Source organism: Halichoeres trimaculatus, unplaced genomic scaffold (genome assembly GCF_033239565.1).
Source record: "Halichoeres trimaculatus isolate MK-OKI-2021-1 unplaced genomic scaffold, fHalTri1.1 fHalTri1_scaffold_5, whole genome shotgun sequence".
Lineage (NCBI taxonomy): Eukaryota > Metazoa > Chordata > Actinopteri > Labriformes > Labridae > Halichoeres > Halichoeres trimaculatus.
This window is the reverse complement of record NW_027437183.1, coordinates 19945541-19964396: the sequence shown is the minus strand read 5'-3', so window position 1 is coordinate 19964396 and position 18856 is coordinate 19945541. Positions and strand designations below refer to the sequence as shown.

General features: G+C 44.8%; 1 protein-coding gene across 15 annotated transcripts in view; it reads left to right on the top strand.

The window, feature by feature from the left end:
• Positions 1-18856, top strand: part of fbrsl1 (fibrosin-like 1) — a 531917-nt gene that overhangs the window by 346734 nt on the left and 166327 nt on the right. For 13 of the 15 annotated variants that reach the window (XM_074669463.1, XM_074669460.1, XM_074669461.1 and 10 more), the window contains 2 exons: positions 1513-1614; positions 7417-7452. In XM_074669463.1, coding sequence (XP_074525564.1) covers positions 1513-1614; positions 7417-7452 — 138 coding nt within the window. The remainder of the gene's footprint in view (positions 1-1512; positions 1615-7416; positions 7453-18856) is intronic. The other 2 variants (XM_074669455.1, XM_074669454.1) reach the window with 1 other exon arrangement.

Here is an 18856-nt window from a genome sequence, read left to right as displayed (position 1 = left end):
AAGCTAGTAAATGTGCCCAAGCACTGAGTGATTGGAGTTGTCTATGGCATCAGATGTAAATTATGTTTGTTCAGCAACATTAAATTATCCCCACTTTGTGCAGACCAAGTGAGCACAGAACACAAAGCACCTGTCACATATCCAAGCTTGAATGTAGGTTTGAATTACAGACATGGTATTGTTCACTCAGAGTGTGGCCAGGAATGAAAATGGACAACACTGACTGGTGCACTGATCAAAATTCAGTCCTCTGAATCAGTGGATTTCAAACAGAAACCCGAACCTGCATGGCTTCAGTTAAACACAGTCACAGTTGGATCTTTTACTGAACGGTTGCAGCTGTGATCATGTTGCTGACTGGTATGAGTGGTAACAGGTGGAGGTTTTGGTAGCAGGTGTTTTTGCTACAGCCAGTTCTAGTTTGCATTTAGCCAAAGCACGAACTGACACTGTGCTGCGGGACACCACATCAACTTTGCCTTTTCCTCAGGTTTAGAATAGAAGATGCATGGCCCACTGACTGTCAGTTGGAGCTAAGGCAGTTTTGTGTTGTCTGAACTTTTGACATAAAATGAACTGTCCAAGTGATATTTACTTTTTTGTTTTTTCTCTGTGTTCCCCTCTCAGCATCTTTTGCACACATAGAGCTCTTTGTGAATAATTTTGTAACAAATCAAGCTCAGTGGACATGTATGTTGGAAAAGGAGAAACTCGCAACACTCACGTGTATAACTCTCTCTGTTCCTACATTTTGTGGCTTTCTTCAGTGAAAAAAATGTTAAAAAAAGATTGTCAAATCTGGTCCGTGGTGTTCTGTTTATAATAAACTCCTGCTCAGCCACAGAAAACTATAAACAAACCATTATATACAACATGTGGAGAACATTTCTGTAGTTTTTACCTGAGTTCAGTCCATGTTATGTTCTTTCCCTATCCACTTCATTGTGATTTGAGAACACATCAACCACACAAGCAAAGTGGTGAGAAATATTATAAGGTACATTCAGCTCCATGCAAGATTGTTGTAGTACACTTAAACCTCTTAAGACCCGAGCTTTTGTCTGTTGTGCAAATTTTTATTCACCTTGCTATTTGGGATAAGTAAGACCAAATAAGTATAATTAAACTTAGTTATTGTACGTTCTCTATTAATCCATTGTTAGTAGTGTTACTGAACCTAAATATCGGGGGGGGGTTACTAAAATGGTTATAATGATGTGATTTCACCAAAAGATGATGTGGGCAGTGTCCCTGAATGTGGCCAATCGGTCAAAGTTTCAAAAAATGAAGTATCATGAGCCTGAGGGGCAGAAATGTAATGTCCACGCACGTCGACACAGGGTCTTAAGAGGTTAGAACAGTTTATAAATGTGCAGTCAGTGTAATGTCTACACCTTAAGAGTTATACCTCATGCTGTTTAAAGTCTTTAACATACCATCTCCCTGTATCTCTGGGTGTAGTGCTTGGTTGTGAACATGGTTTAAAGATGTTCCTCTCTTTCCTCCCTGCAGATCAAACCTCTGGCTCTACGTCCGGTCAAAGTCAGCGAGGAGGAGACGGTGCAGGAGCTCAGCCGACCGCACAGGAGCAACTCCAAGGAGCAGCTCAGTGAGGTGAGTTTCAGAACAAGACCTTTCCCCTTTTTAAAGACCCCCTGCCGAGAACCAAGCTATCCACTTTCACAGTGCAAAAGAGGGGACCCCTGAGGTAGGATAAATAGAACAGGCGGACGACGGCAACATTGAGGCTGAGATCAGAGGGCAGCCGGTTCAGTAGCTCCTGCTGTTTCCAGCTATCGCCTCATAAATCCCCTCTGCGTTAGGAAAGGCTGGCTGGCTGGCTGGCAGCACATGGACAGGAAATGATTAAACTGGTCACACAGCATCACCTAGCTGGCCTGGCATTATTTAAAGCGTGGCATGGTTAAATGTAGACATGACCTAACGTGTGCAGCCAGGTGTGGGTTGACCCTGCTGACCCCAGAATGGAATGAGTTAAAGAAAGTGCTCCAATTATCGCTGCGCCAGCGCCCATATGCCAGCCCATTTAGAGGATGAGTAGGTGGCAAAGGAAAATGGAGGCCAGGCATTGGTTCAGCATAAGGGATGAAATAATGCAATTTAGATACAGGGGAAGTAATGAGAATTTATGCAAAATCCCAAGCGGCTCATTTTAAATGAATGTAGAAATATGCTTCCTAACTAATGCCTGTCAAGCAGGCCTCCCAAACTAAACTAAATTCAATCAGACTGCTCATTTAGCTGACGAAAGCAAGAGCCGAGCCACGGAGAGAGAAAGAAGAGGAAGGGAAATATGCTGCTTCCTTTTCCAGCAGGGGTAAAATGATGGAACGAGAAAGATTTTAATGAACTTATTAAATACATTGTTTTAAGCTATTCAGCGTTTCAATTGAAAATAAAGCCTGATGAATAAAAAAAAGTCATCCAGCCTAATTTTTTCCATCTTCATCCTCTTTTCTCTAAGCTTTTCTGCTCCATGTCTCTTGTGCACTGCCCCCCTCCCCTTCTTCCCGTACCATTTCTCTTGAATTTGTGTAAAAGGCTGTCTTTTAATGAAAAAGTCAGGAGGAAGAGGCGGGCTTGTCAGATAAAAGAGCGAAGACGGTTGACAGCTCTGACAGGGATATACGACAAGTACGGAGAAGGAGGGGGGCACAGAAGAAGAGGGGGAGGGTGGAAGTGGCGGTGGTTGCGGTGTAGCGATGGGGATGAGGTGGGGGGCACTGTTGAAAATTGCACGCTGTAATCGCCGACGGTGTTAGATATGGCATGTCTCTCTAATCTGCTGCCAAATAAATGGTGCACAGACGCTGATCGTTGTAGCCACGGCATCCACATCTCTGCATCTCTCTCCTCCTGCCTGTCTTTGCTTCTGCCTTCTCCAAGTCTCTTCCTCTCTGTCTATGTGTCTTTGTGTGTCCTTCTCTCTGCTGGTTTCTATATTAAACATCACTTAGCAGAGGCCTGAACATGGCACACACAGATTCCTCCTCATCATGAGTCAGAGCCCCCCTCTTCTTATTTTTCAGCCCCATGTAATCTCCACCACCGCACTGAGAGCCCTGCTAATTTTCGTAAAACACGCTCCAACACATCAAAGTGGCTCCCCAGCTTTAAGAGCTCTTAACTAATGATGCCGCGTATGCAACGAGTAAAATGGATTTCTCTTGTCTTACCGCCAAAGGAAATGGAGACAAATGCGACATGTGGACGTGCCCGCCTGTGAAAACAGTCATGCATCAATTTGGGAGCAGGGGGTAAAAAAAAATTGCAGGGGATGCTGTTTGTTCATTGCCATGGTTGGGTCTTTATCTGTTTATTTTGACTAGGTAATTGTGCCTGCGGTGCAGCAGGGCCCCGGCACTAAGCCACACAGGGATTAGGGAAATGTGGGGTTGGAGAAGGAGGGGGGTGGTGGGTTGCTCTGCATCTGTGTCCTGCAGAGCAGAAGGTGGCAGTTATGGTACTCTCAGGGCTTCTAACACCCTCCTGTGCCCACCCACAACCACCCACTTGCAGCGGGACCCACCCACCTACCTGACATTCCTGCCCACCCTCCTCATCACGCTTCCATGTGTGCTGATTGGCCCACCCATTGCCATGACAAAAAACCAACAGTCTAGGGTGGTGGAAGATGGACTGGCCCCTCCTCTCCTGTCGCGATGTTTTTCTATTTTTCTGTCTTTTTTTCTGAGAGAGGAGTGGAGGAGGGGGCATGGAAATGGGGGGAGGATTAGGGGGTGGATTTAGCAACATTTCTCTTCTCCAGGGCTGTTTAGTTAACCCTTAAATGCCAACAGCATCCGCCCCATCCCTCTCACAGCCAACCACCATAACCACACACACACACACACACACACACTCACACTCACATACACTCATCCTCCTCCCTCCCCCACACTCCCTCTCTGGGGCGGGTTCTTAAATCCTTTTGAAGTCCTAAGCGCTGCAGAAATCCATTGAGAGCCATGTATAATGGCTTTTAAGAGAGAGTGTTTAGCTGGATGCCGACCCTATGGCTTATGAACCGCTGGCGTTTTAATGGATCCCCCTTTCCCTCCCCTCTTTTCCTCCCCTCACCGGCACTAAATCCAATGGATTGTCCCTCATTATCATTTAAATAAGCCTCTCTTTCTACTCAGAATGCTCCAAGTTGAATGAACTCTACATAGTAAGGCTAATTCTAAATGGCCTTGGCCTCCCACCACCTATGCACATATGCACCCACACACAAACACACACACACACACACACACACATTTGAGTGCACTCTCAACATGCATACACACAGACAACAGGCAGCATTCTCACTCAAACACACTTTTGGCCCTTTTGTACCCAAAGCTTTAGCCTTCTGTGCAGCTCTTCCTCTGCTCTGCTCTGCTCTCTGGCCTACTCTCTGGTCACCGTTGTGATGGAGCAGAGCGGGAATGGCCTTTTCGATTCCCGCAGAGCCTGCTTTCCGGTTCGCGGCGGGACTCCCCCCTAATCGTCACCGCGGGAGCCGTCCTGCGAATCAGAGGGGCACACAGGCGTTGATGAGGGCTGAGGCCTAGAGCAGGTGTGGGAGAATGGATGAGGGGTTTTGGGAGGGTGCAAAACAAGGGAGGCAGCGGTGGTGAAGGTGTGGGGGAGGTCGTTTGGATTGAAGGTGGACCTATGGATGAAATTGGTCTAGCAGAAAAGTCCCCTCCAGAGACCAGGGGGGGAGAAATTGCCAATCTAGACAGAGGAATAAAAGAAGTGAAAAGTGGAAGTGGAGGGAGGGATTTGGAGATTGGTATTCGTGCTGAGCGCTGACAGACAGAGCCAGAGAACAGAACAAAACCCAGCGTTTTCAGCCTCCATCCTGCTTTTGTTCAGCATTTAGAGGACCGCATTAGAAAACACAGGAGGTGTTTGATGGGCCAAAACATCTCCCTAAATGCATAAAGAGATATTTATCCCCAGCACAAAGGGCCTGATAGAACATAACAAAGAACATTTTGTTTTGTTCCTGGATGTGCCAGACTCTGGTTTGAAAAAAGCTCCAACAAAATAATGACAAAATACAATAAGTGCATCTTGGGGGACATGTATGGTGGAAGTACACAGTTTTACATGTTAGGTGGTTGAATTGTGATTTTTTTGACTTCTCGTTTGCAAAGGATACCAAACATTTAGTGTATCATCTTGATTTTTTCTCCATAATCACAAAAGTACAAAGGAAAGGAAATGTAATTAGCCAGCAGGATAGCTGAGCTGTTTCTGGAGGGATGAAGGTGATGGATTCACTTCAATGTGGTGATTAATGTTGAATTGAGAGCTGGAAATCTTTATATTTAGATACAAAGTAGCATAGTTCAGTCTTTCTGAAGAAGAAGTCAGAGCAAAGGTCTGTCATTTTTGAAATATCTTTGATATATTAATGTTTAAATAATGTCCAGGGTGTCCTTAAAGCCTTTTTATAATGTAAATAATATATTATAGAGGCAATTGAGATTTTTCAATCAGATCTTTTCTATGTACTCAGTAATCATTGACGTTTTTAATCACACTGCATTTGTATATTTCAGGTATCCTGTCAATTAAAAGGGGTACAATTAAGGCTATGTTGTGCTTTCCTTACGAACGTGACGCACAAGATCCGCGTGAGGCTTTTGTGCTTTTTAACATCCCACACGGCGTCTGTTGGTGTCCATTCTTAAACTGCAGGGGGCGGCGTATCACAAACGTACTTCTACCAGAGTACTAATCAAGAGACAAATAAGTTTAGCTTTGTTTACAACATGACATGTCTGTCCCGCAGATTTTTCCAGGTTTTTTAACCAATTTCTCGTCTCTGCTGAGGGTGGTCGCAGTTTCAGGCCATGAATTATTTATTTCTCTGTTGTCACAGTGATCTCTGTGTGAAGAGTCATACAGATGCCTGTATTTCTGCACTTCAACCACTTCTGCCATCTTGTCCCCGCATCTCTGCCCATTAGGTTAGAAATTTTCAAGTGTGCGAGGCGTTAAGATTTTCTGCATGAAAAGGACTGCGCAAGGGGGCATGGTGCAAGATGACGTCATTCTTCCGCACGAAGCTGCGCAGATGCATCAAGCAGAAATCAGCCTTTAGGGGCCATTAGCATAAAACAGTGTAAGGCTGAATGTTTGCATTTCGGCCTCTTGTTTCTCTGTAGACGGCATTTTAGCCAACCGAAAACTGAAACTTTAGAAAACCGCCTCCAGGGTAGAATTTTTCTGGAACGCTGTGGCCACCATTGCTGTGTAAACAGCAAGCTGGAGTTTTCAGTGGAAAGCATCACTCTCCACTTTGCACATAACGATTCCAGTGTGGCAACTTAATTTGCAACAATTGAAACAATGGTAGACTGCTGTTATATGCTTGTACTGCTGAATCTGCTGACTGCCTTTCAACAAAATATGCACAACTTCTGTGATCAGCAAACATTCACTATTAACCCCAGATGATCAGCCCACCTGTACTTTGGCAGAGGGCTTCAAAAAGACAGTTGTATCACAAACTACAGGCCTGGCATGCATATTACAGCGATTTTTTTAAGCGTTGAAATGTTGCATAAACTGGGCCTTAAATGAACCCACTAAAAAATGGCTACTCCTCAAGAAAAGAGACAATGTATAACGTGGTTTATTGAAACAAAATTGAATATGTAGACTCAGTGAAACTACAGAAGTTAGTATGAAAGAGATCCACCGTCATGTGCCTCAGTTTGTGCTTGCCAGAAGAAATTAACGGCGACAGGGACAACTGAGGACATCTGAGGAAAACACTGATCGTGTATGACAAACCTTTCAGTGTCCTCCTACATAACAAGTTCTCCCATTGAATTAGCGAAAAAATGACATTATCTAATCCTCATTTTGTAACAGTTTCCACATATTAAACTGTTAAAGTATCTATCTTTCTTTCTTTCTATCTATCTATCTATCTATCTATCTATCTATCTATCTATCTATCTATCTATCTATCTATCTATCTATCTATCTATCTATCTATCTATCTATCTATCTATCTATCTATCAACTCTGTTTAAATGTGAAGAGACTTTATGGACACCATGGCTTGAGACATACTCCATTCAATTGCAAAATGCATATTTACATTTATTAAAGTAGTTAAGGTTTTTCTGTAGAGTATTTCCAGTACAGCTGACAATCATTGGGTCTTCCAGTCTCACTTGATTGTTTCTAGAGCCAGTGCTGCTCAGATGTCTCCATGGTGGAGTCCAGGATGTATGGAAGTGATGTGTTCAGGCCTGGGTTACATGGCAGGGCGGGTAAAAGGTTAACGTGAATATTGATATTAAAGCGGCGCTGCTTCATCATGTCTGTGTCAGCGAGTGAAACGCTCCTTAAAGGTCATCCCTGTTCTCCTCTTTCTCCCTACAGAGTTCCACTCACTCGCTGTCAGGCCGCGGCTACTCGGTAAGTGGCATTTTCATGCTTCATAGCTTTACGGCAGAATTACAATCTCCAACGACCCGCTTTATGGCCCCGGCGCTCGACATTTTAATTATGTTAAATAGAGTAATGGAGAAATCATGATATTAGGAACATTAATTCTGGCTGACTGACTGATTAAATTGCAGGAAGGTGTCCTGCGCTACCTTGGAGAAAAGGGCCTTGTTTTATTGGCATCGATCAGCGCCGGTCACCGCTGCTGCTGCAGTTTTGCTGTCAGAGTTTTATGTCTTCTTCCAGTGACTGTCAGTGGAGGATCCCTCTCTCACATATGATAATATGCCTAAAAGCTTTTTAAAGGCGCCTGTATCCACGCAATAAATACATTTTCTTCCCATCACAGCAATGTATGTACATTTACACCCTCTGGAGCACCCACAGCTTATGATTTGTGGAAGCGGATGACTGTACATTAACGTAAGTCAGTGAGATGGTTTTTGTCGTATTGTTCCAGTAAAATGTGCCCAAGAGGTGTCTTCAGTTATGCCTCAGAAAATGTCAGCCCAATCCTTTTAAACATACAATAGCTCTCAGATTGTCAGAGCTGGACTATTTTTATCCCTTGAAAGCATCTGTTGCCTTGCCCCAGTGCGTTTTCAAACCGTAAATTTGTGCTCTTCCCCTCCCATTGTTTCAGTGATGTGTCTAGTCTCTGGGTAATAGAGACAGCGGTCGTCCTTTATGTCCTTTGCTTAAAGGGGAGCTCATAAGAGGAACATTCTTTAAAGTGTGCTACTTTTAGCTGATGAGTGGCATATGGCAGTTCTTATTGCAGCTTGGAAGCAATCATCCCGACAAACAAAACAACTATAAATGGTTTGTCATCCTTAATCTGCCTCAAAGGACTGCAGTTAAAGCGCCCAACAAAGCTGCGTTTCAAAAGACCTTGATCTGTGTGCGATTTTTTTTTTCTGTTTTTGATTTTGTTTTAATAGAACATGTCACATTCCTATTCCCCAGCGGCCGCATACTCACAGATGGATGAAAACAAACAAGACCTTCCAAAAAAGCTTGTGGAGCCCTTTGGCTCGAGCTGTCAGTTTGAGTCGGCAGGGAACAAGGCCCTCTCTTTATCTGAGAGGCGAAGGATTCAGAGAGAGGGAGAAAGGCCAGAGTTGGAGGTGGAGGGGGCTTGGTTGTGTGGGGGCGTGGGGGGTTTGTTGGAGCACAGGAAAGTCCAGTAACGAGGGCAGGAAGTTTTCTGTTGTCTGGCTCCCTCTCTGGCTATCCGGCGGTGCTATCTGCAGCATGTGTAGCCTCTGGGCACCTCCTGGGTGCTGAGCTCTGACTCTCAATCTGCTCTGCTGCCGGGCCCGCTTGATTTCTGGGGTCTCCTTATCTGTAAGTGCTTCAGGCTTTACAGTATGATGGTTTTGAAGGTGCGAGGAGCGGTGGGGGCACGGGGTGTGGGGTCGGGGTGAGGGCGGGCTCCAGGGACCCGCCAGGCAAAAGCTTAGTGGGTATGGGGAGGAGGAGGGGAGTGAGGAGAAGGCCACAGGCTAGATAGAGCGTTATGGCTGGAGGAGGAGGAAGGGAGAGGCGATGCATGTGGGTGGAGGGCTGTTTGTGAGGTGCAGAGGGGTCAAAAAGGCAGGCGCACAGGCGAGGAAAATGCCACCAGCCACCAATGGCATACACAGAGCTATCTGCTGGTTGGCCTCTGGTGCTGATCAGCATCTACTGCTCTGCCTCTCCACAAACACTCAGAAATCAGCTGCTGGATGGGGCTGGTTATCTGTCACAAGGCACTAAGAGGTAAAAAAGGCAATCTCTCCTGACAGTTTGTTTTCTACTTCTATGGGAGATAACGCCTCTTCTTGTTTATGCTTCCATATGTCTCCCTTCTTATGCTGCCTGCCAGGCTCAAACGGCCTCTTTTAGTGCTTTATAAAAGAATATAAAATAAGTTGCTGCTCTTTAGTGCCAGACTCATAAAAGTTAGAATTTGGAATGTTTTGCACTCTGTGAGCACCTTCATACTCTGTTAAAATGATTTGGCTGGATGCATAGTGTCTCATTTCAATTTATGAAAATCATTTTTATTTGTTTAGTCTTTGGTATTCATACACATTACATTGCATGCACATGACATATGCCTCCCATTTCCTGTTTTACTTTACTACAACTGATTTCTTTCACCTCATTGTGTTAAAACACAGCGCTAACATATAACCAAAGAAAAAAAACAGTGAACTAATCCTTTAGTGACAGTAAAGAGATACTGAGCACTCATTAAATGTAAATTTCTCCAACAGAAATTTGTCAGGGCACTAAAAACAGTGACTTTGACCTTTTGTTCTGTCTTCCGTGATCACAGTGAGTCTGTGTGGACTGTAACGGCTCATTTCTTCTTCCTTTAATGATTAAAAACTGAAGTGTTTGTTTTTTTACAAAATAACTGTCGCAGCCCTCACTCTGCCTCTCATCTTTTACCTTACGATGGCTGTTTAAACATCAAACATGATGACAGTGGAAGAAGTAATGATTACAAAGAAAAAGGGAAAATTATTGGCAGTGTTGTTGACTGAGCAGCTGCTAAATGTATCACAACATATACGGATGGAGAAATCTTCTGGTTTGCCAAATTTACACCCTGGATGAAGAAAGTATTTTCCAACTGTGATACTGATTCTGGACAATGAACATCACTTTCAATACAACAACTGCATCAGTTTATGTTACTAAGGTTTTGTTTGTTGTATTTGGATGGTTCGCTTTAAATTATCAGCTACTCTGCACCATGCTGCCCCTGTGATCCCCAGTGCTACTGCAGCGATGTGTCTCTTTCATCATCCAGAATGCCTCATTTCCACTATGTATGTCAAATGGAAATCTTTATGATATATTTTCTGCTTTTGTAATATTTCAGTCCAGATTCTGCCTCAAGAAAAACTGATCTGTTCCCGTGGATTTCAGAGACTGTATAGCAGTGAGCTAGCCAAGTTATCAAGCTGCTAACCTGTTAACAGGGTTTTTTCTTTAATTTAGTTACTTGTGTTGATTGTGAGTTGAGTTTGTATAAATTGCATCTTGTTTATCATGTGACGGCAGATTGTTTGTCAGCTTAAATATGATCAATCATTCTACACTGTTGTTTTTTTTTTCAATCTGTTTGATAAGAACTACATTGCGCTATATTGGTTATCAGACAGGATTATCCCCAATGTCTTCAAGATGTTTAGAACAGACCGTGTTTTGAATTGACATCGTCTGCATGATGCCACCCATCACTCTTAAAAGATGGTTACTTTTTTGTACCAGACTGTAAATATGTTTATTTTTGCAGTTAAAATCATCTTAATTGAATCAGAGTGTATGTGGTTCCCAGTATTTCTGGAGCTAGCCTCAAGTGGACATTCAACGAACTGCAGTTTGTAGCACTCCCAAAACATAACAACGACCCAAAATGCACCCACAATGTAAAAAAAAAGAAGTTTTCAGTCACGTGAGCTGAGCTGTGCCTCTTATTGGTAGAACTCACAAACTCAATATCCTCTAAACTGCACAGTGTGTGCCAATAGTGAAATTAGCGTTTTGGACAGGAGATGTTTTTTTGTACCAGGCTGCAATTATGTTTATTTCTGCTTTGAAAACAGCTTTTTTTCTGGCTTAGTGTGCATGTGACTTCCTGTACGTCCAGTGGATACCGGAGGAACATCAGATTTTAGCACGTTTACGTTCTCTCACAGTCTTAGACTGGAGGTTGCTGCTTGAGAAAGAGTCTCAACCTGAAGCACTTATTCAAACTAAAATGGAAGAAGTGTTTGAAAACAGCTAACTGTGCTCCCTAATTATCAACCAAATAACTGCAATGTCCAGCAAGGAGATTTTGGTGTGCTAGTTTAGAGAGATTGATCCTGTCTCCTTCCACTGTCTGTCAGACAGCCATAATCCCGTGACTGGGCTGTTGCAAATCATGGTTATTTCATGTAGCCATTCCCTGGTTTTAAAAAAGCAAATATTTTAATAGTGTATCAAAAACCTACTTGAAGTCACTTTTTCATCCATATATGATGTGTTTATTCAGGTGAAGACATGAAAGCACTGCCCCACCACCCTCAGGGCTGAGGGCTAATCTGTAGACCGTTGAGCTCAGCAGCGATATGTAGCAGCAGGACTGAGACTCGCTATCTCGCTCTCTGTGGAAGACTGGAAATGGAATTGTTTATCAGGCCGACTCTCTCCTGTCCGCTTTGTGCAGGCTTCATTATAGCCTGGGCTCTGTTTGGGAGACAATATCTGTGCCTTGTTTCCTGCGCTGCTACCTGCTTGTTGTGCCACTGGAGATGGGCCCGGGCTCTGGCGATTTATCATCCTCTCTGAGGAGCTCCTTGATAAAGAACCCAGCGTCCCCCCCTGTGCCTGGAAGATAGGGGCTGCAAGAGACGGAGGAAATGTCAACGAATCTCCCTGCAGCTATCTGCCCATCCTGTCACTACCCCCGGGCTGGATCCACTGTATAGAGGAGGAGACGTTTTGCTAAATGAAAAAGACAACACACCTCCCTTTCCTTTCAGATGGAGTGATTGAGCGTCAGTGTCCCACCCCCTGTCTTTTAAAACCACCCTAAGGCCAAGCTGCTGCTCATGTTTTCACGCACGATAAACGCACAGAGCTTTGTCTGTGACACTTTAATCTGACTCGTCTGTTTTAGGAGGGTTTATCTCGCCGATGTCAGGGAGTAAAACCTACGCCCCCCGTGTTTGGGTTGAGTGAGAGTGCTCGAAAGCTTACACACACACGCGCACACACACACACACACACACACACGCTTTCTTCTTTTTCCTGCTCGGGTTGTCATAATCATATTTAACGCTAAATGAGTCTACACTCTGAACAGAGCATCTCAGGCTCATTTGTGCATTCTTAAACAGCCTTGTTTTAATTGATTTGGCATTCAAGACCTCCACTTTGTGGCAAATACACTCCCATGTTGAAGTGACAAGGCTTTTTACAAGATCTTTATCGAAAACATGGATTATGTCACTTAATTATAATAGAAGCCATTAAAAGCTTCACGCTTTATTTAACAGAGCGACACAGATTCACTGGATTAAATTCTAAACACAGCAAATGAAGGAAATTGGGTGCAAATTGTTTCTTGCAGGAGTTTTTTCGAGTATATTTTTGAGCTTGAACAGACGGCCATGTTTCCTCTGATGTCTCCAAACCACCTTGGAGCATTTCTGTGACTCTCTTTCTGTCTCGGTTTATCACTCTCTCTGCCTCCGTCTGTCTCCCAGGCTCGGCTCACTCTTCAGTGGGGTGTGCAGGTGTTTCCACACCACTGGCACTGCACATGGTGAAAATTAGTGAAGGAAATCCAGAGCCCAGCAGGAGTGGGCTGGGGCCCTGACATTGTGATGGCCTTGAGGTGGGGTGCTGCCTGTCAGGGGCCTCTCCATGAGGGCTGTCCGCCTTGAAAAACCTATTTGTTTATCCCCGTGTGCGGTCCGGCTTCAGATCCCTGGCCCTGCTGCTCTCTGCGCACCAGGGACTAGGGCTGTTGCCGCTAGCAACAGATAAAAATTGCTGTTAACCACAGCAGGGCCCACAACACATCAATCAACGGGTCTGCAGATAAAGGCTGCAGGCTTCTGGGGCCCGGGCTGAATGGCATGGTTGAAAATCCTTTTCCAGTGGCTGAGCACACACAGATCTGCTGGTGGAGGCCGGCTATCATTCAGAGCTGAGGAGGGAAACTTCATTTTTAGAGATGCAGCTCAGGTTTTCTTCTAATGGAGATGCATTAGAACGGCAGCCACACAAAAGGGACTCTGGGAGAGGTCATTTGAATAAAAAGGCGACACTGTGAATTAGTGTTGACCGGGCCTCAGAAAAACCAGCCCCAGCATAGTTCAGTTGTTCTAAATGAACTCCTAATTGCTTTTGCCACTTGGCTTTGCTCTTAAGGCTGCTTAAAAGCTGGGACGTTCAGCTCCAGCGCGCTCCGCGTAGCCCTTCGTTAAGACTGAATTGAGATCAACGATTGGAAATGGCCAGAAGCTACACTCCAAAGGCCCAACCTGACATTAGTGGAAAATGTATTTTCACCAGAGGTGACTTCAATGATTCACGCTAACCTTTTTTTTAATCGAACTCCAGCACCGTAACAGCAAACGCGTGGTGATGACTTTGGTGCCTGCTAATGAAAAAGAACAATACTGATCTTTTCTTATATTAAATCCACTTAATGTATTCCCAGACGAAGCTCTGTGCTATCACCCATGTTGGAGTTAGTCCAAATGAAACGCAGGCTCTCATGGGTCCCGGCATTAGTTTTTATCCCCCTAAGCTCAGCCTTGATAATCATCACTCTCAGTTTGTCCTGGATGCGCTGTCCCCTAACTCACATTTGGCCCACTTTAAACAAATAGCCCTATAATGTAACAATCAAATAATGCTCTAAGGATTTGTTTACTGCAGCCTTTCTCCCCATTAAGTTTCACAGACACTGTAGACAAATAAAGTGGTAATTCCACTTTATCATATGTTACATATACCACAATCAAGCGGCAATTACATGCTCCTTCCATTTGTAAGAGCTCCCAGTGCCGACGTGGATGTTTTAATGAGGGCTGTAATGAACGCTCAGGGTGTTTGGCAAGTCTCCGAGATGTTGCCGGGGCTTTTATGGCTCCCCATTATAACGTACAATTTGCATCAGCAAATTACAATGCTCCATATCATTATCTCGCACCAAGGCCCGATCATAAATTAGAGCTCCAATTACAAACATCTATCTGGGAACAGGGAATGAAAATGATGGCAGCCCACCAGAAGCAGACAGGAGGGAGACAGAGCCTCCTGTGGATTGTGGGATGAGGCTTCCATAGAGGTGTGATATTCTCATAAAGCGTCCTTATGGGGAATTCAGCCTTCCAAAAGAAATCGAGCATTTTAGGGGGAAAGAGCGTCTGCTTGTTCTGTTTTGGCGGTTCCATATGTCATATTTCACGGCAGGCTGCACGTTGAACTTTTAGGTTTTTTAATCGCTTTCCTTCTGCTAAACACAACACCCACTGATGTCTGTGTCCGACTGTTTCACACTTCTCATTCAAAGCTATGTAAGCCTGAGCGTTCAGCTGTGCAGAGGAAGGGCCGGGTCTATTGTGTCTCACTTCAGACCCAGCCGTGTCTCTCTGTTCGACTTTCTTTCTCTGCCTCCCTCTTATTCAGCTTGATTATCCACTGGAGGGACATAATAAATCATAGAGATTTATCAAGCTGCTGCTTATTAATTCAGCACCACAAGTGTAATATTAGTCTGTGCCATTTAAAGAAGCAGGCATTGCAACCTCTCCTCAATGAGTCCAGAGGATTTCAGTTTGGCTGAACCAAAGGAAAAACAGAGCATAGAGCAGATTTTACAGACTTTTTATCTCCAAACACACTCTGGAGCTTCTTTATTCCTTCTTCACACACCTCACCTTCTCTGACTGATATGAAGATTAAGTGAAGGCCTCTCTCCTGAGCGATAATAGTTGTTGCAGGGGAAACAAACAGTGGTGTACCTGTGATGGCTGTGTTGTCTGTAATCTGCGACCTGTGACCAAACGTGGCATGGAGAGGTAGAACAAAAGACGTATGCCATCAGATCGCTTCAGGCACCAAGCAGAAACCACCTCTACTGATGAGACAAAAGGCCTGCGGGTCTCCCACAAACCCACAAGAGCTCCCCGTCGCTGCACAAACAAAGCCTGAAATTAAGAGGAGCCAGAGGCAGGCCCATTTCTACAGCAAAGCTAAAGTGTTCCTTTTCATGGCCTCGGTGGATTCTCGGCACGGTGTTCTAACGGGGCAGAGAAAGGAAAAACGCTTTGCCTTTTTCACACACAGATCCTGAAAAATCAGGTTTCCGACTCTCTCAGTATTCACACCTCCCACTACACACTCTGGGCTAATTTTAAAGGTACTAAAACCTCCTCTTGTATCTGTTAGAGGGTGTCAGGTGATGTTTAATTCATATTTTGTTTTGCATTTTAACCTTGCATATCTGGTGGATCAAACTCATCCATCTGTGCTTTTTGGCTGCAGAGTCAGAGCAGAGAGGATGACTGCGAGCCCTTGTTTGAGTTTGAGAGGTCATGAGATGAAGAGACTTTATTCCATATTCACAAACACCCCCTGGCAATTATTCCTGCTATCTGAAATGCTTCTATGAATCTATTAGGGTGAAAGCCCCCACCTGCCTCTCTAACTCTACCCGCATAAGTACCTTTTCCAAAACCTGTACAAAAAAGTTGTACTAAGTAGGTCATGTTCTGCCACTCGTCTTCTAATCACTCAACGAAAAAGAACACGATTTCCCTCCATCGGAGCCCCTGAGCCTTGCTCCTGGGATTTCAGTGAGCAACATTCACTCATTTGATTTTCTGGCATGTGTTTTTTTTTCCCCTTCCCTTTCTTTCTGTACGCCCCTCTTTTTACTTCTCTTACCTTGTACCTGACAGCACACAAGCAACTCCTACCCTCCCTCCAACTTGAGCAGACATATATGCACCACATCCCCTCCTCCCCCCTTCCTCCTCATCCCTTCATTTCACTCCCGCTCGCTGTCTCTCCGTCTCTCTCAGCGGAGAAGGTGTCTGACAGTAACAGCAGGTAAGGTATAAGATTACAGGAGAAGCAGGGGCAATTATACCTCCAGCTGATGCTGCTGTGTTTATGAGTGGAGTAACTGTTAATGACAGTGTTGTGGTTTCTCCAGAGGCCGGAGCACAGCTCAGGGAAACCTGCTGTTTTTGTCAGCCAAGCTTTCAGCTCTGTGTCTGTAGATGAGTTTTATTTTGCCTGCTCTTCTCCTTCTCATCCTCACGCTTTTCTGACACTATTAGGCTTTAAGCTGGAGCTGCTGTGCCTCTGTGTTGCCCTGCCTGTGCTGTGGTTTACCTGTAAGCAAACGGAGGCTCCCAGTTGGTTCGAGTACTAGTCCATTACGAAACATCGCTAATTAAAGTCGTAGCCACGCAGGTTTGTGTTTGCTACTGCAGATCTCTCACACTACGGTTTTCAGCTGTATTACCACTTCCCCCCTACGTGCCTTCACACACGGCAGGCAGATTGAAGCGATTTGAGGAGTTTGTGTTTAGATAAAGAAGCTTAATCATAATTGCATGGGCTTTCCAGTGTCTGGCAGTGGCTCTGTCCCAGAAGCTGTTCTCAGTGTTAGAAAAGGATCCAGCAGTCCTGGGCAGTACAATTGAAACACATCACAGCAGGTTTTTATTTCAGCTTTCAATGATATTTTTACAGCATTTATTTCATTTCACTCTAAGTGGAAACAAAACATTTCAGTAAAAAGCACACATTGATTCGAGTATGCAGTGCCGCCTTGACTCAGAATTGGTATTTTCCATGTTTGACCATATGTAAATCCTTATGTACCTCTGCCTGTGCCAGATGGTGCAGAGTCTATTTGTCTTTTGTCTCCTCTGAGGCTGCACCTGTGCAGGTTGAATCTGCCTGTTTGTCTGTCTCTATCCTCTGACATATGTTTGGCCAAATTGGGACTATGCTATAAGTTATTTTTCACATTCCCCTTACATTACAGAAATATAGCACTAAATGTGCATTCAGATGTTTATGATAAATACTGTATGTGAGTATATCTGATGGTTTCTTTGTCACATTACATGCAGTATTTTCCTCTTTCCCTCCACTGTGTCCTTCATGGCTGCTGAGTCAAACAATGCACAGCCTCCCTGACCCCACTACAGGCCCACTTGGAGTGAAATGAAGTTAATTTTACTGTTTCACTCACTGAAATTCTCCTTGGAAGGAAGTCACGACTTAATGCCAGGAGATGTAAATGAATGCCAGACTCACACGCCAGTCTTCTGCCCACGACCATCCTCTCCCCAGACCGCAGCCACCGTGCCCTCAGCGTGTGGTTGGCCTTAGCCCCGATCACACTGGGGCACATGGGAGATTAACTGGGCCGGCTTACTCACTCAGCAGGTTCCCCGACTCCCCTCCACTCATCCCGGCCCAATCTGCCAGCTAGCCTCCTGCTCCACCGAGCCGTGGCAGCAGGGCACCGCAAGCCCGGCCCGCCTTCATTACGCCTGCCAGATGGGCTGAGAATTAGATTCGAACTCCCACCATGGAGAGAGATTGAGGAGGGAAGGAAGGAGAGAGGTGGCGTCGGGGAAAGGGAGGAGGGGGGGAGGAATTTGTTGGGGGAAGAAAGTAATGGTTTTTGTTTTCATTTATGTTGCAAGTTATTACATTTTAATGTAACACCCCTGGGACCTGGCAGCATTAAATGCCTGTTCTTGAATAATCGACACTAACTGCAAGCAAATGCTAGGGAGAAATGAAATTAGTGAGCGCAGCAATTTGGCACAGTGATTATCGGCTCCTTGGAGGCACTTCCTGATGATTTAAGAATGCTAACATTTAAGCAAGTCAGATCTCATTACTCTTCAAGGTTAAATCGAGCTGTGTCGGAGGCAAGGCAGATGCTTGATTGGAAATAGTGCTTCCTTGTCTCGCTGTGTCTCTCTTCATCTCTCTTTGTTTATGCAGTTGTTCTTCACTCTCTTGGCAGCTTGCTTTAAGCAGAAATCACTCAGGACCTGAGTCTGTCAGACCCTGATGACACCTTTAGCCAGCTCTTAATTAGATCAGCAATACTCCATTTCCGAGGTGTAATTTCTCCTTTGCTAAGGATCATCACTCGTGCAATGAGCACCGCTAACTACCTCAGCCTTGTTCTGAATCGACATACACTCTGTTCACACATGCATAGCCGGGCCCTCGGCTGAACAAAAGAAAATGGGACCCTTCTGAATCCACACCAAAAGGGAAAGTGTTTATTACTTCCCACAGCAAGCCACAAATGTTCTTTTATACTGTATTTTTCTCTGCTATTCGTACTCGTTCTATGTCGGCAGAAACGATTTTCAAAGCAATTTCAGCCTTGGCATCTTCTGGTCCGGTGTTTACCTCGCCAGCCGAAGGCATCTGTTCTGCACACAAACTTGATCCAATTAGGTGACACCAGACAATGGCTTACTCCTGCATAAGCCCAGCACGGCGCCAGGGGTCCCCAACAATACAGGAGTGTTTTTTCTTCCATTACAGGGTGTCAGATCCTTTTAAAGGTGTTTACCCGCCGTCGATGTGTCAGCCCCTGTTTCCAAAAGGGGCTCAGCTGCGGAAGTGATAGGCAATGAGGATAATGATGCGATGGGGAGCAGTGTGGTGGATGCAGATGCACTTTACCGTGCCGTGTGTGATAAACCCTTCCCTCCCGCTGCACCGCACCCCACAAAGTTGAGGCACAGATGGGTTGGACTTTTATCTCTGCTCTCTAAATGCAGGAGAAATCAAAACATTTTTCACCACCGTGATGAGATTTATT